This window comes from Bolinopsis microptera, chromosome 10 (genome assembly GCF_026151205.1).
Source record: "Bolinopsis microptera isolate Bmic1 chromosome 10, MBARI_Bmic_1.0, whole genome shotgun sequence".
NCBI lineage: Eukaryota > Metazoa > Ctenophora > Tentaculata > Lobata > Bolinopsidae > Bolinopsis > Bolinopsis microptera.
In genome coordinates, this window is record NC_087081.1 from 16,839,500 (window position 1) to 16,863,358 (window position 23,859).

A 23,859-nucleotide genomic window follows, 5' to 3' on the forward strand; every position below is an offset into this window, starting at 1 on the left:
GAAGCCGCGCACTCGTGCGCGGCATGGCAGGGCTACAACGTGTAACAAAGCATTATGGACTATTTAATATTATATTATGTATCAATTTATGAAATTTTACTGGGCCGCGCTCAGCCTGTCATTCCGCCGAATTTCTATTCTCTGCTCTAAGCAGTTTAAGAAAAAGCCAGAACTTCTAATATATTTTATAAATAAAAAGAAGCAATTGCAGTTTTGGCCAGAAAGCTGTGTTGCCAAAAGATACAGCCTGACCACCTGAAAACATACATAGCAGGTCGCCTCATCCCCCTTGACAAAGACCCAGGGGTTAGACCCATTGGGATTGGTGAAGTCGTTAGAAAAATAGTCGGCAAAGCTGTGATGATCTTAACGGGTGATACTTGTAAAATATTTGTTCCAAATCGTCGACGAGTCCAACTCGGTGCGCGTCCTGGTAGGTTATAAACCTACAATGATGATCACATTGAAACAGGACATATTCATGAACACAGCTTTCATGCAACTCTGTGGTGGCCTACAAGGAGGAGTAGAAGCAGCCATTCAGGATACAAGGATACAAGGATACAAGGATACAAGGATGCAAGGATACAAAAGTGATAATTACTTTATTGAGTACACAATAGGTGGTGCTAGTTCTCCTCAGCCAAGTAAAGTGTCCGCTAACATAAATCAAATTAGCAAGGAAAGTAAAGAGATATTGGTGCTAGATAGTCCCTTTCCTTCTGCTGATATTTCATCTGCTCCAGATGTTCTATCTGAGTTGCTCTATGACACACGATTGATTGCTATGAAAACTAGCCTACTAGATTCACATAAGAAGATAACGCTAGTTTTTCCATCTTCATCTGATAGGCTGAAGGCTAAAAGTCTTATTGAAAACTCTGATGTCATTAAATTACTTGGTTTTCACATCACTCTCTCACAGAAAGCTCTCCCTAAGGTCACTGTGTCTAATATTCCCAGTCAGATATTCGAAACCATTGATCGCTCTGGTTTGCCCGCTGAAGATTTCCGGTTACAGACTAAAAAAGCTCTTCTAGATATTATTCCCTTGAAAAATCCTGGACTTAAACACTTGCTAGATAATGAGCATTTCTTTGAAATTGTGTACATAAATGTTGGACTAAGGTACACTACTGCTGGGATCAAGGTCTCTCCTCAGATCAGGAACCTATTGACAGGAGACGGCAAAATCTTCATTCTGAACAGTGCTTGTCCTGTAAAGGATAGATTCATCATCAAGCAGTGCTATAATTGTCAGAAGCTCCACCATATTTCCCAAAATTGTCCTGAGAAAGAAACTCTGGTTTGTATGTATTGCAGCGGTAGGCATAGAACATCAGACTGTCATTACAAGGAAGACCCTAGCAGACATAGATGTCGCAATTGCAGTCTGTCAAAAGATCCAAGAATCTCATCTCACTGTAACACTCACCATTCCAGCTCAGAGCAGTGCCCCATCATGCAACAGGCATTGAATCGGTATAAACAAAACATCCTTACTTCAAAAAACTAGCTACAAACTCTAAGTCAGAATGTCAGAGTATGAACTTTGCCCTGTTCAATTGCAGATCCATCTGCAATAAAACTGCTGGAGTCATGCAATTGCTTGAAGACTTTGATACTGATATTTGCTGTGCTACAGAAACTTGGCTGAGAAAAGATGACAATGCTAAGTTTTCTGAGATGAAAGAACTTGGATATTCCATTCATAGCCAGCCAAGAGCTGGGCGGGGAGGAGGTGTTGCTGTTCTATATAAGAAAAGTCTTAAAGTGACTCCTCAGAAGTGCAAGCGATTCAAAACGTTTGAGTCTTGTGAATGTACCTTCAAATCATCTTCTGGAGATATACTACGAATTGTTTCAATTTACCGTTCTGGCACCTCCACATCTCAGAGTGCTAACATCCCCCAATTTCTAACTGACTTTGAGCAACTCTTGGTTGATTTAGTAGACAAACCTGGAAAGCCCTTGATCATGGGTGACTTTAATATCCACATTGAAGACGAAAATGATTCAGTTGCACAAAGGTTTAATTCACTACTTAAGTCTTGTGGGTGGGTGCAACAAATTTCAGCTGCAACACACAGAGATGGGGGCATATTAGATCTTGTAATTACCAGGGATGGTTCTTTTACTCACGATTGCATTGAAGTTCTAGATCCTGTCATTACTGATTCTGGTACATCGTCTGACCACTACTTTGTTGCTTTCAATTGCAATGTATCTCCAGCACCCATAGGCACTCTAGAACCAATTACTTACAGAAACATTGCTTGCATAGACCTAGATGCTTTTGTTGAGGATATTCTTAAGTCAAAACTATGTGACACTGATTGCTTCAATGACCTCGATAGTGCAGTTGATATCTATGAGTCTGAGTTGAGCAGTATTTTGGACAAGCATGCTAAAGAAAAAACTTTCATCCCAAGAAAAGATCATAACGCTGAATGGTGGTCTACACACTGTCAACAAGCAAAAGCAATGAGAAGAAAGATTGAGAGACTGTATCAAAAGAATCATGATTGCCCAGATTATAAACGACTGTACAGGAAAGCATCAGAGAGAGCATCCTCAGTCATTGTATCCACAAGAGATCACTTCTACAAAACAAGGTTACAAGATAGTGCAGGTGATGCTAAAAAGACTTATTCCATCGTTAATAAGTTGCTCAATAAAGAAAAAGTTAGTACTACTACACCTTCTTGCTCTTCAAATCTTGAGAGTGCTAACAACTTTGCACAGTTCTTTAAATCAAAGGTCGACAACATATACAACAACATTTATTTAGAACAACAATCGCAAGATTCTCCTAACTCAGATGAATTTGTTCCTCTTTCTAATAGCCCAAAGATAGTACAATTCCGTCATGTGTCTGATGAAGAACTAGTAAGCATCATAAAGAATATGTCTAACAAATTCTGTGATCTTGACCCCATACCTACAAAGATTCTCATCAAGTGTCTCCCAGAACTCCTTCCTCTGATCTCATTTATAGTCAATGAATCATTAGTTAAAGGTGAGTTTCCTATAAAACTTAAGGAGGCTCTCATTCGTCCAAGTTTGAAGAAACGTGGCCTTGACGGTGAATCTCTATCTAACTATAGGCCTATTAGCAATCTCTCATTCTTGTCAAAAATCATTGAGAAGTGTGTATCTATACAGCTCACCAGTTATCTTGAGGATAACAACTTGCTTTCTAAAGTTCAGTCCGGCTATAGGAAGTTTCATAGCTGTGAAACTGCAACAACCAGAATCCATAACGACATCTTGATAACTATTGACAAGAAAACTAAAGTTGTTCTTTTACTTCTAGATTTGAGTGCTGCCTTTGATACTGTCAATCACCCAAGATTAATCAAGAAGCTAAGATCTGCTTATGGCATTACAGGCATTGCTCTTACATGGATCAGGTCCTACTTGGCTAACCGTTCATTTTGTGTCAAAGTCAAGGATTCGTCTTCCTCAGCAACTGTTCTTGAGATAGGTGTGCCACAAGGTTCAATCCTTGGCCCCCTGCTATTCATATTGTACACCAAAGATCTTGAGAACATTGCAAGTATGCATGGGTGCTGTATTCATTTGTATGCTGATGACACCCAGCTGTATTTCACTCTTGATTCTGATGACCCATCACAGCTAGAGCACAATATGGAACACTGTATGTCTGATATCAAGAAATGGATGACAAACAATTTCCTTCAACTGAATTCTTCTAAGACTGAAGTCATCGTTATATCCTCTAAATTTGACTCAACAAATATTCCAGCCTCTCTACAGATTGTTAAGGATCAAGAGCCACATGTTGTTAGTGGAACTGTGAAGAGTCTTGGGCTGTATTTGGACAGTTATCTTTCAATGAGTGATCAGATTACGTCAGTGGTTCAAGCATGTAATATTCAGATCAGAAATTTGTGGTTTATTGCATCAAAACTGTCTTTTAACCTTAAGATTCAGCTTGTTCATGCTCTAGTACTCTCTAGAATTGATTATTGCAATAGCGTATATTTTGGACTGAGCTCTTATGATTTAAGTCGTTTACAGAAGGTGCAAAATTCTGCTGTAAGATTTATTTTCGGGAGAGGAAGAAAGGCACACACTACTCCACTACTTAAGAAAGTTCATTTTCTACCAGTTAGATTTAGAATAGATTTTAAGATTGCCCTACTTGCCTACAAGTGTTTAAATAATATAGCTCCTCCTTACTTAAAAGAGTTGATATCTCCTAGGCAGCAAAGTTTTAAAAATGTACGTCTTGATAATGATTATTTTTACCTTAGTTTTCCGCCCTCTCCTAACTATGTAAACACAGAGAAAGCTTTTAGTCACTGTGCAGTTAAAGTATTTAATTCCTTGCCATACGACATAAGATCAGCTGAGTCAGTTACATCTTTCAAGACCAAACTTAAAACATACTTCTTTTCTCTAGCATTTGATTGATTTTGCATTTACATAGGTAAAATGAACTTGTCATGTCTAATTTTCAATTAAACTAAGCTCAGTTAATGTAAGAGCCGCTTTAGAAAGCACTGGAGTTTATCTCCAGGATTAAATTATATCGAGTTATATGATTTAGCTATAAGGCGGTTTATAAATGTTGTAATTATTATTATTATATACCTTACAAGACATTTTTGTGGCTGACCAATTTGCGACGACCGAAATTTTGGCGGTCCGAAAATATGGCGAAATTGAACAAAAACCGTCACATTTCGGACGTCACAGAAAATAAGGGTATTTTTCATCATTTTGTTTTCTGACACAAAGGAAATTCAAAATTTTCTAAAAATCGGTAAAATCATGTTGAAACAAAATGAAACTTATAAATCGTTTTCTTCATCTTCCTCTAAGGAGTCCGGCTCGACTCTTTCAGTTTCATGCTGTTCTCCAGTGTACTCCCAGGAGTAAGATTCTCGGATAAGCTGCTTCATCTTGTACACGATGTCTCCGAGGCCTTTGAAGGTAAGTTTCAACTTGACTTCCAATCCACCGGAGGGTATAGGGGAACGACGGAGTCTGCTATCCTCAACAACTCCATTAATTTCCCCACCGTGGCACATGAAATAGTGACAGAGTTTACTAACTTCTAACGGAATATGTCCGACGGTTACCAACTGTGGAACAAGCAAACCTCTTCCGTCCTTTATCCGCTTCACGGCACACGCATACCGATCATGTTGAAGAGACACATCGTTAGTTTCCCGATGGATAGTAACCTTCTCACCATCATAGATATCAGTCCATGTGGTTACTTTGTAGTGATGGAAACCTCGCGCTGCTACAGTGTAGGAGAAAGAGGTAGGAGTATCGGGCTCAGGAATATCCTCCAAGTCAGGTACCGGATTCATGTTCATGATGAGTTGGGTGAGGAACAATTGGTATTTGCTTAAAATCTGAAGATTTGCATCTTTTATGCGGCTCAAATGCCGCGTTACTTTCTCTTTCTAGTTTCTGGTTCTAATTTCTTTTGTTCAGTTACCTGAAAACACTCCCTATTAAGCTATTAATATCGCCCCGGTTTTAGTCTCAAATGTTAGCATTAATGCTAATTACAGGTTATCACATCCGTTGAACTTTGATATAATCTGTTTCATGAACAACCGCTTAAAAGTTGTTTTTCTCACGGCCTCCATCCGCGACGGTAATTGAGGTCTGCATATCAGGGCATCTCAGTTTTTAGCATAGAGGAGTGCCCCATATTGATACGCCTCTTCCACCGGTATTTCATTTTTATTATCAGACCACCGGAATTGCGCCTCTTCCACTGGAAACTGAACATCCGCGCGTGATTGGCCACTGGTTTGTTTACATTATATTTCATTGGCTGTCGTTATCGGCACTACCACCAATCACAGGGAAGCCTGTACTCCTGCCTCCCATCATTTTAGAATCATTCTGCTAATCTTGATAGTGCTCTAAGTTACTCTCGCTTGCCAGTTACCCAGTTTACGTACAGTTACACTGTTGAATACCTCCCGTTACGTCTTGGTATGAGTCTTCATCGCTACTTCCAGCCGGCCCAAGCTTTCCAGGGGCCACAAAGTCTGCAGTTATCATCTATTGGAGATACTGTAACTCAATCGGAAGTAAATCTGGCAACCGCTGCAGTGAATAACGCTCGAGAAGATACAAGAAATAGACGTCACAAAACAGTTCCTAGCTCAGTCAAGGTAGCGTGTATTGAACACTGCAAATTGTATGGTCCATCAAGCACACTGAGAACATTTGCAGCAAGATATCCCCAGTACTATTTTTCTGAACCATCTCTTCGAAGATGGAAAAAAATTGCTGTCCACGCTGAAACAAACGCAGAAATTCAGAACGGAGCGATCCCTCGTTCTATGGAATCCTATTTTAATGACAAACGGGGTAGACCGAATGTGCTTGCTAAAGCTCAACTTCAGAAAGTGAAGGAGATAATACTTGGATCAAGAATAGCGGGTGCTGCTCTGCGGACTGATGATATCATCTCGATTGGTCATGCTGTACTAATGATGAATGCTCCACACTTACTAGTTGAAAACGGTGGTACTTTACAGCTAACAGAATCGTGGGCTAAGCGAATTCGTAAGAATCTAGGACTCACCCTGCGGAAAGGGACAACAGATAAAAGAACACCCTCTCCACGATTCTTGAACGAAACGAAACTCCAGTTTCAGCACCAAATATGGACGAAGGTGAAGCGCTTCAACATACCCGCCACTCTTGTTATAAACTGCGACCAGACTCCTCTATCCTATGTGAATGCTGGGAACTACACTTTTGAAGCTGTCGGGGCGAGAGCTGTCCCGATTGTCGGGAAAGGGGATAAGAGGATGATCACGGGGACGTTCACCGTAACAGCAGTCGGCAAATTCCTCCCTATGCAGCTAATATACACCGGTAAGTTGATCATATATATTTTCTAGTCTTTTTATGATCCTGAGTGAATCTTCGAGTTTCACATATTAATAAACTGATTGTACTAGTGAGCGAGGTTCAATTCTTAGACTTGAAATTAAAGTTTCATCAAACTGCTCTTGAAAATGTATGATTTGGTCCAATATATTTCAGGAATAATTATCTAGTATTAACAACTTGTTTTTTTCTTCAGGAAAAACGGTACGCTCGCAGCCTAGAGGTTTTAAGTTCCCGGAGGGATTCGACGTGACGCAAAATCCCAAGCACTGGAGTAATGAAGTAACAGTTTTGCAGTATATCGACAACATATTGGTTCCTAACGTCACGAGATTGAGATCAGAGGAGGGACTCGCAGCTGACCAGGAGGCTTTATTGATATTCGATTCTTTTAGTGGACACTTGACCGCTGGGGTGAAACATAAACTTGCAAGTAACCATATTAGCCATGTTATGGTCCCTCCTAACCTTACAAATAGATTTCAACCATTAGATGTTTCCGTGAATAAAGCCGCTAAAAACGTTGTTAGGAAATGTTACAGTGAATATTATTCTAGTGAGGTTCAACGTCAGCTGACTACAGGTGTCGGTGCACATGACGTTGCCGTTGATTTGAGATTATCGGTTCTTAAAGCTAAGCACGCGAATTGGATAGTTGAGATCTTTAATAAATTTCAATCTGAGAAAGGTGTTGCTATAATCAAAAACGGGTTTAGAAAAGCTGGAATAACTGAAGCGATGGAAATGGTAGATTTTCCGGAACAAGATCCTTTTTAAATTGACTTGAGTAATAAGATGATTACTGATTAGTAGTTCAATCTAAAATCTAAATTTTACTCTACTGATCAATGACAGTATATCTGCATCACATGACTTATTGAGTTTGGTATTAAATTGTTTATCTTGACTTAGTCTCTTAGTATCTTATAAGACGTTTATGTTAGCACATAAATGTAATTTATTGTAAATTTAAAACGTATTACTTGACATTAAATTCATCATGGAATATTGTGTTTATTTGTCCCACCATCATATCACTAACTTTTCAAGAACAAAATGAATCGATGAAGCCACAATTATTGGAATAAGCTAAAAATAATGCGACGGATTCTATTACGACGACCGAAATTGTGGCGGTCCGAAAATATGGCGAAATTTCGGGAAAACCGTCGCATTTCGTACGTTATAAAAATGTCTTGTAAGGTAGTTGTAATTCTGAAATAATTTAAGTTACACAATTCTAATTATTTACAAGTGTGTAGGGATAATTTAGAAATGTTATATAATGCTAGTTTTAGAAAAATAGATAAATCGAGTGTGTATGGTTCAATCTTATTTTAAGGTCCTATAGCATTATGCACTTGCCAGTATTTGAGTGGAAATCTGGGCTCTTATAATAGGCTGTATAATTTTCGTTCACAGAGAGAATTGAATGGATTGCTCTCGCTGTGGCAGTGAGTGTGGTAGGATCTAGAGTTTTGTTGGAGAGCAAACCGACTAGGTCAGTAATGTTTAGGGGATGGAAATTGAATTTTTCCCTAACTGAGGAGTAGAGCAAACAGTCAATCAATACGTGACTTTCGTCCTCAATAGGCTTGAGCCCTTTGCTGAAAAAGCAGTAGGTGCACCAACGTTCTTCTCTTGGTACAAGGGGGGTTTCGTATCTGCCCCTTTCGATCTAGAGGTTGTGGCAGCTGATACGAAACCTTGTCAGACTTTTTCGAACATCCGGTATTTTGATAATTCGTAGGTATGCCTCTGGTTCGAAATCAAGTTTAATTAAGTTATAGAATTCTAGTTTTGGCGAGGAGGCCTTGGCAGCTTTCCAGGTATTCACGAATTCTTCCCTCATGTTATGACTGATTTGGGTGGAGAGCTTAGATTTTGAGGAAGATGAGGGGGTGAAGTTGTATTTGGTGAGAAGCTTTGAGATGTTGGTATACCAAGGAAGTCCCAACATGATTTGTTCGTGAAATGCAGCACAGAGTAGTTCATTTTCAGTGTTTTCAAGGCGACTATAGTAATCTATTGCAAGTTTGCAGGCTTCAAAGAATAGAGGGTGGCGCCCGCTTTCGCCCCAGCAACCTATATTTGATGCTTTTGAATGTACAGACAAAGACCACTTGATAAACTTTAGGTGGAATTTTTCATAGTGGTCTTCAGTGGCGTAACGTTGCCTGTTGGCGCCCCCCTGCCGAAAAAAGCGCCCCCCTGTTGGCGCCCCCTCCCCTTTTGGTGCCCATCCCTAAAATTGAACAAATTAGGTGATTTTAAAGAATATGCCGCGGCCGGTAAAATCTCTTAAAAAGTGTGTATCTAGAGCAAAACGCGCAGTTTTGCTAGTACTTTAGTTAAGTTTTCAAAATTGTCCCACATTCAAACGACGATTTGGCGCCCCCCTAAGACGGCGCCCCCCTGCACAGCGGGGTCAGCAGGGCCTTTCGTTACGCCACTGGTGGTCTTGTGCAATGTACTTCAAGGTATGCTGGGGGTTGGCTTTGTCATCTATTTTTGAAAGGTATCTCATGGTTTTTGAATGGGGGCATAAGACTTGACAGCCATAAAGCAGGATTGGTTTTATTAAGGAGTCAAATAGAATATTAAGGGCACGGTGTGAGAGGGCATCCTTAACTATTTTGCCTTTGAGGCCATAGAGAGCACGGAGAGCCTTGGCCCTCAGTTCAGTATTTGCTGCTGTAAACGATCCATTTCTGTGGAATATTATGCCAAGATATTCATTCATGCAGTCAGACAGATCTTTGAAGAGGAATCCTCAGAAGCAATCCTTCTTGTTGACATGCTGAAAACGCTTTCAATGCAACACAGCCCTTAGGAACCTTCAATACACCTGTCCAGAGCTGTTCACTTACATCCTAAATACATGCAGACAAGAAGCTGACCTATTCATCCCCAACAGTGATGATCTCATTTTGTCTCAGGAAGGAACAACACAGGGAGATACCAGTGCACTTGGATGGTATGCACTTAGCCTGATGCCTCTACTTAGAGAAGTCTAGGCAAAACATGTTTTACTGGTTAGACGGTGCAATGATAGGCAGTAATTGTAGTGTAAAAACAGCCCCACCACTCCTATGGAGATAGATGGTTAGTCATCTTAATAAATAAATAAATGAATATAAATACAAATACAATCCATAATAGAAATAGAAACACTGCAGCGATGTGGCCCTCGCAGCTCAGTGAGAATACTAACATCTTACCCCAATTTCTAAAACAGATTAAAACTTTTCCAAAAACTATCATCATCACTTTTCCAAAAACTATCATCACATTCTCAATTCTTTCTTCCTTCCTTTTTCAAAAATCATAATAATACTGTTCATTTCAATTCTTTCAGTCCTTTCAATTTCTTACACTGTACTAATCATAGTCTGTATCCCGTTCTCACAACGGCCATAGATAGCAGGAGAAAGTAAGTAGTCTGTCACGTTGAGAGCAAGGTGAGAGTAGGTACTAGCCAAGAGGAGAGCCACACTACCACAGAGAGATCACAAGATCCAAAAACAAAGCAGAGATGCACAGGTACCAATTCCTTGTGAAACCCTGTAAATATTGTTAGTTTTTTTTTTTTTTTTTTTTTTTTTTTTTTTTTTTTTTTTTTTTGATGGGCTGATTCTTGACAAAGTGTCACCGGGACTTCGGATTGTCTTTTTCTTTTAATAAGCTGTTCTTGACAAAGTGTCACCGGGACTTCGGATTGTTGTTGTTTTTTTTTTTTTTTTTTTTTTTTTTTTTTTTTTTTTTTTTTTTTGTTAATTTAGGTTAATTATACATTAAAGTCATCGTCACTCATAATTATAAACAAATTATAAACAATTAAAAAAAAACAAATGCACACTGTTTCATTGGCGTCAAAACCTACCACTAATTAAAAAACCATTAAATACCAATTAAATTGAAACAATTTCTCCTTTATTTAGCATCACTAAAAGTTTATCACTGTTACTGGTTATTTTAGTAAAGGGATCCGCAAGCTGTTTAGCTCCCTCTTACCATTTTACTTCAATCTCATCTTTCTGCTGCATTTGTCTAATGGTAGCCAGATCAACGTTCAACCTCTTTTCTTCAACATGTTTACTTGATCGCAAAGCTTTATCTAATGATTGATTGTCTGTAAAGCCTATTACTGGAACCATTGACTTATCAAATTGATCGAAGTAGATCTCACTTATCAGATGAGAGACATACACTCCATGATCTAATGTATCTTTGAATGCCAAAGTCTCTGCGCTCAAAGTGCTGCTTACAACTCGTTTACATTTATGACTTCCCCATGATAACGGTGATATCTTTCCTTCCTCATTCATTAGGACTATTAGATGACCTTTTCCTGTGGACACCTTGTCACCGAGGTTCATAGATGATGCATCAGAGTAGATCACAATCTTTAGTGTAGAAATGTCTCCTAACTTTGAGAACTTTGTGTTGTAACAACCGTTGAGCTCTTTCATCCGTCTGAATGCTTTATTAGCCTTCTTAACAGCTTCTACTGGATCTACACTCTTTGTTACATTTAAATCATACGTCATGAATGACAAATCTGGGCGTGATTGAGCAGCTACCCAGTTCAACTGACCACATATTGTTCTAAGCTTCCTGTCAGTCGACAGATGATATATTTCATGTTCTTTATCATTGATGACATCTGCTAGATCTCGGATATATTCATGTTGGTTCACTAGGATACCGTCTTCTGTCTGCTCAACTGATAGACCAATGTAATTGAACTTTGATTTGCATATTTTACCAGCTTCAAAGTTTGATGTCAGTTCTTTTACAACTCTATCAAAGAATGACTTTGTACCAGCTACTAAGAAATCATCAACGTGAAGCACAAGTATTCCTTCGAATCCAGTACTAGTTCTCCATATGAACAAAGCAGGATCTAACACTGATTGAGTACAACCAAGGTTGATAAGAAGTCCCTTCACACTGATAAACCAAGCTCTTGCCGCATCATTTAAACCATACACTGTCTTTCTCAATCTCCACAAATAACCTTTTTCTACATGAGCTTCCTTGGGTGGTATGACATAAACATTTCTTTCAATTTTATTTCCTTGCAGAAAGGCAGCTTTGATATCAATCGTTGTTAGTTGCCACTGCTGGTTTGCAGCTATAGCAAGTACAACCTTGAGAGTGTTTTTGAATACTGTAGGTGACTCCACTTCAATCGACTGATTTTGCTCTTGAAATCCACGGACTACTAACCGGGCTTTAACTCCAAGTTCAGTGCTGGGTTTTTCTGTTATTACCCAAGTTGTTGTAATGACATTCTGATCACAATCCTTGACTTCATCATATACTTCTCTCTGCTTCCAGTTAGTCAATTCAATAACTTTAGCCTTAATAACCACATCTTCATTGTGTCTGGAAGTGGGAATTGTCACAACATTACATTCTTCGTGATCGTCTCCAGGTTCTGCATCGATAGCAGCATCAGCTTTGTACATAGCCGTCTTTGTACAATCTATCAGCTTTTCTTCACCTTGGGTTGTCATAAGTTTCACCCAGTGATCTTTTCTGCCAAGCCGTTTTCCTTTTTGAGTCACGGTACATGTCTCCCATTCATTTTCTTTTCCTTCTTTAACAAGTTTCACCGTATCTCCGACCGAAACATCGTTTTTCTGAAGTCTAGTTTCCAAATACTTAATCTTGAGTTGTTGTTTTTGTTCATTGGAAATTATCTTAGAGTCTATTTCAAGTATTGGAGAGGAGCTCATAATTTGTTGTCCTGTTGGTATTTCCTCTGTTTCCACTGGCACTTGAAATTGAATAGGCATTTCTTCTATGTTTTCAGCAGCTTCATCAAACTGATCATCGTTAAGATTGACTGCTTCATCATGTTGGCTATTCTCTGTTTCCAAGATATCATCATTGTTTTGGTTGTGCTCGTCACTCACTATATATTCTCGTTTCACAATTCTACAGCTTGCTGCTTTGATAAGCAGTCCTCCATGCCTCAGTATAAGAGTCTTTCCTTCCTTACCGACTATCTTGGCAGGTCCTTTCCAGCGTTCAATATTAGGTCTTTTGTAGAATACAACATCACCAATCATAAAGTCTTGGTTGATATCTCGTAAGGGTCTTTTCAAAGCTCTTTTAACTCTTTCTGAATTCTCTGCCTCTAGATATGCTTTTCTGCTTAGATACATTGCATTAAGATTCCTTTGAATGTCGCTTGATAATGATTCATCTGCTCCTTCATTAGCAGGTAGCAAGTTGTAAGATACCCCAGGAAAGTTTGGATTCTGACCTGTCACTATCTGCACTGGAGAAAATCCACTGACATTGCACAGTGTGTTCTTGGCATTGATTGACCATGCAAGTGCTATCTTCAATGGAAACCCGTCATACATCATTTTAAGCACTGATTTGTCAACCACAGCATGGTTTCTTTCACATAAGCCATTTGACCAAGGTGAGTAGGCACTGGTAACACAAATTTCAAAGTTGAGTTGTTCACTGAGATCATTAAGTTCATTGTTTGCGAATTCTCCTCCATTGTCCACTAATATTTTTCCTGGAGGTCCCATACCTGCTGCAATCCATTCCATAGTAAAGGCTTTTATTACTGTCTCTGGCTTTTTGTTGGAAATCACCCTAGCTTTGCAGAATCTTGAGAACATATCAACAATGTAAATCACATAACCATTGATTCCAGTAAATTGTTTCAAATCAAGAGCTACTACCTCATTGAACTTCGTTGCCATAGGTAATCCAACGACTGGTGTGGAGGGTGTTCTTTTATATCTCGCACAGGCATCACATTCTTTTAGCACTTGATCAATCACCTTGTTCACATTTTCACCTTGTACGTTTGCATTTTTGGTAATCTTTTTCAGATTCTCTGCTGAACAATGACCCAGCTGCTTATGAAGTTTGGTAATACTGCTGACTGTGTCATCTAGATTGACTAGATTACATTGCTCTTCTATAGCAACTTCATTATAATCCCATAGAGATATGCCAATCAGACCTGACTCGGTTGTTATAACAGGGATCACCTCTCCATCTACTTCAATCGTACTTGTACCAAGGTCTAATTTAAACCCTCGCTTTGCCATCTCTTCTTTGGAAATCAGAAATGGAATATTCCTTTGCACTATATCAGCCCAAAGGAATGTCTTCTTTCCGGCAATTATACAAGGTACTCTCACCGCATCTGCGGCAGCAATAGGGTCACTACCTCCAAAACTGTATTTTGAACGGGCGTCTGACACTTTCAGGAGTGCTTTGTCCTCTTCTGTCAGGTTATCTATGTACTCACGAATCCATTCTTCGCCAACTACATTCTTCGAGCAAGCAGAGTCTAAAAGTGCTACCTGATGGCATTCTGCTGTCTCCATCTCTGAAATCTCTCTACATTCATTAACATTTTCTGATCTATCTGAATGAGGACAATCTTTAATCAAATGCATTACTGATTCGCATCTATTACATCTCAACCGGGGGTTAAACTTCTGAGTTGCCCTAGAGTCGTCAGCTGTCTTATATGTCTTAGAGTACTCTTTTTTGAAACTTCTAGAGTTATCTCTTCTTCGATCATTATCTGAATATCTCTTTGGCTTGTATTCTCCTTTGCCATTATCCCTTTTGTCACGATTAAATCTTGAGATGTGATTGTTGTATGATCTGTTATTATCTGTTCTTCTCCAAGCCTTTCCTCTATTTCTCCAATTGGTGTAGTAGGCTTCCTCTTCTTCAGACATGTTATCAGGATCAGATGATGAACGTGTAGATTCTGACGATTCAGAAAAAAGTCTCTCACCATTGAATACTGGCTCTTCTTTGATGGGCGTATCACATTGTGGTCTCTTTTCAACCTCACGGATTCCTTCACCAAAGTATTTCTTGATTGAATTCATCATATCTTCAACAACAGACTCTGTTTTAACTAACTCAACCCCAGTCATTACCAGCTTTTTGTCGTTTGCTGATAAACCGGATCTTTCTAGCATGTGTAATGCTAACACAGTTCCAGGAAGAGTTATCTTGCTAATTTTCAAGTTGGTGTTGGCTTGATCAAAGTTATTGAGAAAGCTTGACATATCTTGACTGTCCTTTCTCCTAAGATTGATAAAATCCGACCAGGATTTCATCATCTTACTGGTATCATCTTTCCTGTATGTTCTATCTAATAGCTTCATGATGTTTTGTACTCCTTCTCCGTCAAGAACATCGATGTCTTTGTTTTTTACTGCTGAGTTGAGCTTTGATACGATATTATGATCAGTGTGTTGAGATACTAGGTTGAACAAGGCATACCCTTGTTCTGCGGGGTCTACTTTTCTGACTGCACATAATTTGTCCCACATCTCAACTTGTAGTCTCCATTCCTCATAACTCATAGATGCTTTCCATTGCGGTGGGGCTGTAAGGCGGGCTGCTGGCTGTTGGTACTGCACTTGTATTGGCTCTGGTTGCAGTACTGCTCCTTGAACATTTGATGATGTTGCTGTATCAGGTGGTGGATTACTTTCTTTTTCATCTTCACTGTTTACCATGTTTTATTGGTTAGACGGTGCAATGATAGGCAGTAATTGTAGTGTAAAAACAGCCCCACCACTCCTATGGAGATAGATGGTTAGTCATCTTAATAAATAAATAAATGAATATAAATACAAATACAATCCATAATAGAAATAGAAACACTGCAGCGATGTGGCCCTCGCAGCTCAGTGAGAATACTAACAAAACAGACAGAACCTGATTCAGAACTAGAACCAGACAGGGAACCTAGCACTTATCCCAAACAAGTTTGGTATGGAGACGACTCTGCAGCAGGGGGTAAACTTGATCAACTCATGAAATGGTGGGAGGATCTAAAAAACCATGGTCCCATGTATGGGTATTACCCAAAGCCCAGCAAGACATGGTTGATAGTGAAACCAGAGCATGCTACCAAAGCTAAGGAACTCTTTCCAGATGTACAGATTACTACCAAAGGCCACCGTTATCTTGGGTCATATATTGGATCAGAAGAAGGAGTAAAAGAGTTCATATTGAAGGAGACAGAAAGTTGGAAAGCAGACATTCTAGGGCTCGTCGATATAGCTGCAAACTAACCCCAGCTTTTTTTTATATATCCTGTCATCACTCCTGGAGTAATGGATATTATATGTTTATATCAATAAATATGATAATCAATAAATTAGAATAGAATCTAGTCTTCTTTTCAGCTCACTCTTCTGCAACCTCTTCCTCTACATTCTCAACCTCATCATCAACTTCCTCATCTTCATCATCAACATCATCACCCCTGTCTTCATCGCTGGTGGTGTGTGCGAGATTTAGGTCCAGTTCGTCAACAGGTATTGCTTTCTCATAATACCGTCCTCTGTGTCCTCTCACTGCAATCAAAACTGTTTTAAGTAGCTCAAATCGCAAACGACGTCTAAGATTTGCCATGATGAGGCTTTTGTCCTGGCTGGTCTTGGCTGCCAGAAGTGTTGTCACTCGTTTAAGGAACATGGTAGCCTGTGGGCCCATACCTCCGGTGGTCGAGAATACAAGGCCACTGCAGGTTCCTTTTTCGATCTGTACACAGCGGTCTCCATATTTCCTTTCTTTCTCTCTCTCATGCTTCTTGTACATCTTTGCTGGGGTGTTATGGTTAGCGTTGGATTTGGCTCCGGGGTGTAAAACCCTCATATCAAAAAATGCCATCTCCATTGGTGACCACAGACCTCTAGCTGCAATGTCAAGCCTTGCCCCATCATCCAGAATGGTACCAACTAACCCCAGCTAGCTTACTCCGCTTTCATCTACGGAACCTCCAAAAGGTGGAAATTTGTTTGCCGTACCACCCCAGGGATTTCTGATCACCTAAAACTCTTGGAATATTGTAATATTATTTATACCAGCCATTATGGGCAAAAGTTTTGCCTGATCAGATTAGAAAGATAGCTTCACTTCCCGCAAGAATGGGCGGTCTGAGCATTCCTGACTGCACATCAACAGCAGAGATGGAGTACTCTAACTCAGTAATCTCTATCAGGGGTTACAGAGGTACCAAAACTCTTCCACCCACAGCGATAAGTGATTTGGACCTTAACCTGATTAACACTCCTAAACCTTAAAAGGTCATGGAGTGCTTGTTTGGTGGGGGTCTTAACTGCTTTTTGTTGTGATGTGAATTTGTGGATTCTATTTTTAGTTGACCATTTTTATATTACAAAGGGTTATATCTTTATATTTTTATACCCCAGTTTTTAAAACTTGTACCATTTTTATAGCATTTAAGCCGGGTTAATCTATTGTATTAGTTTATTCATTTTTCGAGGGTGTCTACTGTCTATCCTTATAGCTAGACAATTACCATTGCTGAAATTATCTGTATACTGTTCCATACATTTTATTGTCATCTCACTAGAAAAGCAAAAGTATGAAATTTTACGGACGAAATGATCCCAACGCTTCGGTAGGTAGTTGTTACACCTTTCACAAGCAAGAGCCACTTTGGTCTAATTTGTGTGAGGTGTCTCAGCTACATGGGTTGGACTTCCTCCTTTTTTTCTTTTAAAAAACGTGAGTACAATGACAGAGTTCCTAATGTGGAAAGGTCACCTTCACGCCACTGGTTATCAGTACTACTGAAAGGCTGAAATACCTCGCTGAAAAGTTGTAGGTTTATAACCTACCAAGACTGTCTTGGATATATTTTTTGGAATCAATATTTTACGAGTATCACCCGTTAAGATGAAAATATCAGCCTTAAAGGCCAAAGGTACTGTGGTGTGATGTTATTTGTCAGACACGGTCTGTGATTTGATTTGCTCAGAACCTGTATAATCTCTATGATCAGGGGTTACAAAGGTGCCAAAACTCTTCCACCCACAGTGCGACAATAAGTGAATAACTTTAACCTGATCAACACTCCTAAATCTTAAAAACCCACAGTGTTTCACCTTATAACTGGACAATTACCATTGCAAATATGAAATATTATGTGTATATTGTTTGAATAATTTTAGCTATATTGGGGACATATTATGTCTATCACTCTTTGGACAATGTTTACCCCCCCCCCCCCCCCCCCCCCTCCCCACAGTTTTGTTATCCAGCTTGCTAGTCAATGGCTCGCTTCTCTCACAAATGCGGGAGAGAAGTATATACCGGAAAAATTTTTCCATTGTTCCAAAGTGGTCTTAACCTTATAACTTCTAATATAATATATAATATTGCTTTCCAGTATGATAATAAATCAAATGTTAAGCCTTCATGAAATGGAGTCGATTAAAAGTCCTACCAGGAAGATAAGAACACAATTAGAAATACTGCTTCACAGCAAGAAGTGTGTCTCACAACCTTGCGATGTGGCTAATTGTGGGGAGTTTAAGAGTGTTCTCCTGCACATGGACACTTGCAAGGAGGGCAGAGCTTGCCAGGTGAGTTATAAATAAAACGAATGAATATTTGTGAAACTTGTGATAAATACAGGTTATTGCATGGAAAATGATTGCTCAGACTACCATTTTTGACAATGCTATATAATATAGCATTGTCATATTTTTATAAAACAATTCTGCAGAAGGACTTAGATTCTGATAAAACATGTCAATATATTGACATGTCCAGACCACTTAAATGTTAGACAGTATTATCTAAACGTTAATTTCAGGGTGTACACTGTGCCTCATCTACACAGATATTAAGACACTGGGACACATGTCAGAATGAAAACTGTATCCTCTGTTCCCCCATCAGAGATAATGCCAAGCTGAATGAGAAATACAGCACTGAGACGCCTAAACCTATCAGAGCAGCAGATCCTCCCCCCTTTCAGAGTTGGTGAGTTGTTGACACATTTATTTATCTAGCAAAAGTGTACTCCTTGTCCCTGTGTCCCTGTGATAGTGTGTTCTAACATTAACTGAAAGTAAATAGAGTTATATATATGGTATTCCATTGTACACTTTTGATTTATATACAAAACATTCGAATAATTCAATTAATATTGGCTTTTGCTGGTAGGATTAAAGGGAGGTTGGCTAGGTAATAGGTTAAAGCGGTGATCAGTAAATGTTGCTGAGAATACAAATACCTGTCCTGAAATAGTGCTCTGTGCGTGTGTCGTGTATATATATACTGTGTAGTACGTGAGCTCCATTGTAATTTCGTTATTGTATGACTACACACTGATATAACGCTATAAAAGCTAAAGTAATTTTAAGGCATTACATAAGGTACGCATCGAGTTTTAAACTGAATAAAATATAATATATATTATTATAGAGTCTTGTAATGAAGAGGTGGACCTGGGTTAGTGTTGAGATTGCTATTTATCCATTTCCTTGAACATTAACGGTTGATTTAACTTCACATGCGTCAGGCAATTAGGTAACTGTGTCGTAACCATATTTATTGATAAAGTGGAAGCCATTAGGCCACCCTCCCCTCTCCTACTCCCTTGGCATATATTTGACAATTTTAAAATGAAAAAAGTTAATAAATAGATGTCTGGTTTAGTTTTACAGAGGGTAAAGAGCTCCACCACAGTTTTACAGAGGGTAAAGAGCTGCACCACAGAGCTGCACGGTGCAGCCTGCACCACTAAAGATATGCTGTGTTTACTAGTGACCACAGGGCCATTTAGACTTTTGAGACACACTATTTAAGTAATTAGTAATAGAGTGGGGTATAGTTTTTAATATACAGTAAGTTATTAGTTGACTATGTATTACTCGATTAAATGTTTGCTTCTGCGTTGTGACCATGATAACACGTAGTAGCAATGTTGTTCTAACGCACACAGACACAGCTACTACTACTACTACTACTACTACTACTACTACTACTACTACTACTACTACTACTACTCTACTCTACTCTACTACTACTACTACTACTACTACTACTACTACTACTACTACTACTACTACTACTACTACTACTACTACTGCTACTACTACTACTACTACTACTACTACTACTACTGCTACTACTACTACTACTACTACTACTACTACTACTACTACTACTACTACTACTACTAGATCCTACAAATTGTTGTACTCTCCTTTCACCAGTGTACACGTCATTTTAGACTACTAGTTCTTCTTTCCTTGTTTTTATTGGCCTTTTGTTCTTAACCTCATTACACACGGTTAGCAAGCTGTTTCCACTTCACTTTCCTTAACTAGGCTTATTTGCCACCTCTTTTGTAGGGACTACGGGTGGAAGATGAATAATTGAAATTCCAACAGCATCTTGTTCCCTTCATTGTGCTGATTCCGGGAAGCATTCTGTTTACGCTCTCATCATTCTGTAGAATGAGATATCGTTCATTTAAAATTGGGTAATTATAGGCCTGTCAAGGATTGTAGCCCAATTAAGAGCTGATCAATTGCAGCTCCTTGTGCCATATAAGGGATAACTGAGGTCACGTGACAATCGGTCCTACAGATTGACATGTTTGTTTAGGTGTACCCTTTTTGGATGGTATTAGTTTACGTGACCGGCATATGTGTCACGTGAATAGTAGTATTTAAAGGCAGTGAGAGAGACTGTCGGGGACTCTTTCTTTGGTACGAATTTTCTTACCGTATTACTCTTGATACGTTTTGGATTCCTGACAGCTTGCTGGAGGGAATTTGCGGCCAGAAGAAGCGAAGGTATTATTTGTTAAAACTATTGACGGTGGCTTGTGTAAGATGTGTAATGTGATACGTGCGCATGATACAATATAATAGTGTGTAATATATAGTGCGCCACTGTTATTTGTTTTGAAACTTCCCGCCAGCCAGTCTGAAGTGACTCGCAGTATGTGCTGATAATACCTTCGGTTCCTTGTGGGAAAAATCTTCAAATTATCAGCTCTCAGTGTCGACGAGTTTTAGTGCATATAATTCCCGGAAATAGTTATATAAGGTTAATTGAACTGAATAATGCGCACACTTAATAGAACGTGCATATTAAAATGACTTGCTGTTCTTTAGGTGGCGAGGTTTTCAAGCAGCTAATTCCTTCTTACTGAAGGAGTTTACTTTTACACTATTGGAACCTGAAAAAGGGAGTTGTACTTGTAACTGCTATCTCGAGTTAAACTCCATCTTAATTGGCGTAACTTATTTAGGCTATTTCACCAACCATCAGGATTGAGCACAATACTTGTAATAGTTAAGAAGTTTAAAGGAAGCTTCAAGTTCCACAGCTTCTCTTCTCAATACAGCTCTATATACGACACTATAATGACGTAGAATAAGCTTCATTTCAGCCGACAGAAAAGAGACAGTGTACATTTTGTTTTCTACATTTCTTGGAAATAATATTATCAGTACTACGAACTGTTATTTAACAGTGTTATTAGTGCTCTGAGAAACTGTGTTATTAGTGCTCGGAGAAACTTCAGTCATTTTACTTATCTCTCCTGCTTGTAAATAGTCATATTGCATTAACAATGACATACTACTGTAGCCTTAATAAGATGTTTACTTTCATAGAAAATACTAGCAACACAAACTATCACAATGTCTGCTTTTCCTCAGAAACTAAAACATTTTCCAAGAAGTTGACCTGGTCACTACTAATAATTCAATCTATCAAGATTCACATTGGTTGTAATAATGGTTATGAAACGTAAGAAGCTATTGTCTGTAAATGAAATGTTCGTTCGCGTTCTAAATAATTCTAAATCTCAAGAGGACTGAACATTCATTTGACATATGTTATATTATGTAGCCTACAATAATATGTATAATGACAAGAGTTACAAGAACCGCCACACTGTGAAACGGGCCACCGGCCACAGTCCGTGCTAATTAAATAGTTAAAACTTTGTGTCTGATAAATCAGATCCAATATTGTTGAACCGTAATTACTCCTTGCAGATACCTGGTGTGCGTTAAGGAACAATATTGATCATTTATATCTTAGTTTATATAGAGATTATAGTCACTAGTTACTAGCTAGAGCTCTTAATAAAATATTGAAATTTAAACTCTAGTTGGTAAATGATTTTAGTTCACGAAATGCAATAATTGTTTCAACCAAGCCCTATCGGAAGGAACAATTATTACATTTCATCTCTATCTAATTAACTTGGTTAAAATGAATATTTACATTCAGTTAATATTGAATATATCATGCAGTAAGCAGTTTGTACCTGTTTTTGAGCAAGGTGAATATACATTATCCGTGAATGTAATCCGTCCATCCTGACACATAGCCTTCACGTTCACATCTTTTTGAGCATGTTTCTGTGAACAGCTGTAAGTTATTTCAGTTCCATGTTCAGCCGGTAGTTGGGACTGAGCCACTATGATGTTCAACTGAGGGTCCAGAGGAGTGTTGCAACTAGCTGAAATAATAACATTCTGCCCATTCAAATTAGTTAGAAAGTATTCGGGATAGTTGGTACTGGTGAACTTCTATAATTTATAATAAATAAAATAATTTATAATAAATTAAATTTATTGTTGTTTCAGACTAGGATTGAAGTTTGATAGTATTACATAATACACATTATATATAGCTCAAATACCGCTGAAATAACTTAGATTGAAGACCGATTTTAGAAACTACGACCATGATTGAGGATGTTTAAATGTTACTACTTACTACATCCACTTGCTTCACATCCAGAACAGGTTGCAGATCCAGCAGCACTGTATTTCCCAGCTTCACAGTCAGAACAGGTTGCAGATCCAGCAGCACTGTATTTCCCAGCTTCACAGTCAGAACAGGTTGCAGATCCAGCCTCACTGAATGTTCCTGCTTCACAGTTAGAACAGGTTGCAGATCCAGCAGCACTGAATGTTCCTGCTTCACAGTCAGAACAGGTTGCAGATCCAGCATCACTGTACTTTCCAGCTTCACAGTTAGAACAGGTTGCAGATCCAGCCTCACTGAATGTTCCTGCTTCACAGTCAGAACAGGTTGCAGATCCAACCTCACTGAATGTTCCTGCTTCACAGTCAGAACAGGTTGCAGATCCAGCCTCACTGAATGTTCCTGCTTCACAATCAGAACAGGTTGCAGATCCAACCTCACTGAATGTTCCTGCTTCACAGTTAGAACAGGTTGCAGATCCAGCAGCACTGAATGTTCCTGCTTCACAGTTAGAACAGGTTGCAGATCCAGCAGCACTGAATGTTCCTGCTTCACAATCAGAACAGGTTGCAGATCCAACCTCACTGAATGTTCCTGCTTCACAGTTAGAACAGGTTGCAGATCCAGCAGCACTGAATGTTCCTGCTTCACAGTTAGAACAGGTTGCAGATCCAGCAGCACTGAATGTTCCTGCTTCACAGTCAGAACAGGTTGCAGACCCAGCAGCACTAAATGTTCCTGCTTCACAGTTAGAACAGGTTGCAGATCCAGCAGCACTGAATGTTCCTGCTTCACAGTTAGAACAGGTTGCAGATCCAGCAGCACTGAATGTTCCTGCTTCACAGTCAGAACAGGTTGCAGATCCAGCAGCACTGAATGTTCCTTCTTCACAGTCAGAACAGGTTGCAGATCCAGCAGCACTGAATGTTCCTGCTTCACAGTCAGAACAGGTTGCAGATCCAACCTCACTGAATGTTCCTGCTTCACAGTTAGAACAAGTTGCAGATCCAGCAGCACTGAATGTTCCTGCTTCACAGTTAGAACTAGTTGCAGATCCAGCAGCACTGAATGTTCCTTCTTCACAGTTAGAACAAGTTGCAGATCCAGCAGCACTGAATGTTCCTGCTTCACAGTTAGAACAGGTTGCAGATCCAACCTCACTGAATGTTCCTGCTTCACAGTTAGAACAAGTTGCAGATCCAGCAGCACTGAATGTTCCTGCTTCACAGTTAGAACAGGTTGCAGATCCAGCAGCACTGAATGTTCCTGCTTCACAGTTAGAACAGGTTGCAGATCCAGCAGCACTGAATGTTCCTTCTTCACAGTTAGAACAAGTTGCAGATCCAGCAGCACTGAATGTTCCTTCTTCACAGTTAGAACAAGTTGCAG

General features: G+C 39.2%; 1 protein-coding gene across 2 annotated transcripts in view; it reads left to right on the plus strand.

Moving 5' to 3' along the window:
- Window positions 1–23,859, plus strand: part of LOC134822366 (mucin-2-like) — a 100,782-nt gene that overhangs the window by 48,596 nt on the left and 28,327 nt on the right. Inside the window, exons 1-2 of one of the 2 annotated variants that reach the window (XM_063833396.1) lie at window positions 18,117–18,308; window positions 18,542–18,711. The exons of the other annotated variant lie outside the window; for it this stretch is intronic. Coding sequence (XP_063689466.1) covers window positions 18,129–18,308; window positions 18,542–18,711 — 350 coding nt within the window. The 5' untranslated portion in view covers window positions 18,117–18,128. Of the gene's footprint in view, window positions 1–18,116; window positions 18,309–18,541; window positions 18,712–23,859 lie in introns of those variants that run through there. 2 annotated transcript variants of the gene reach the window in all.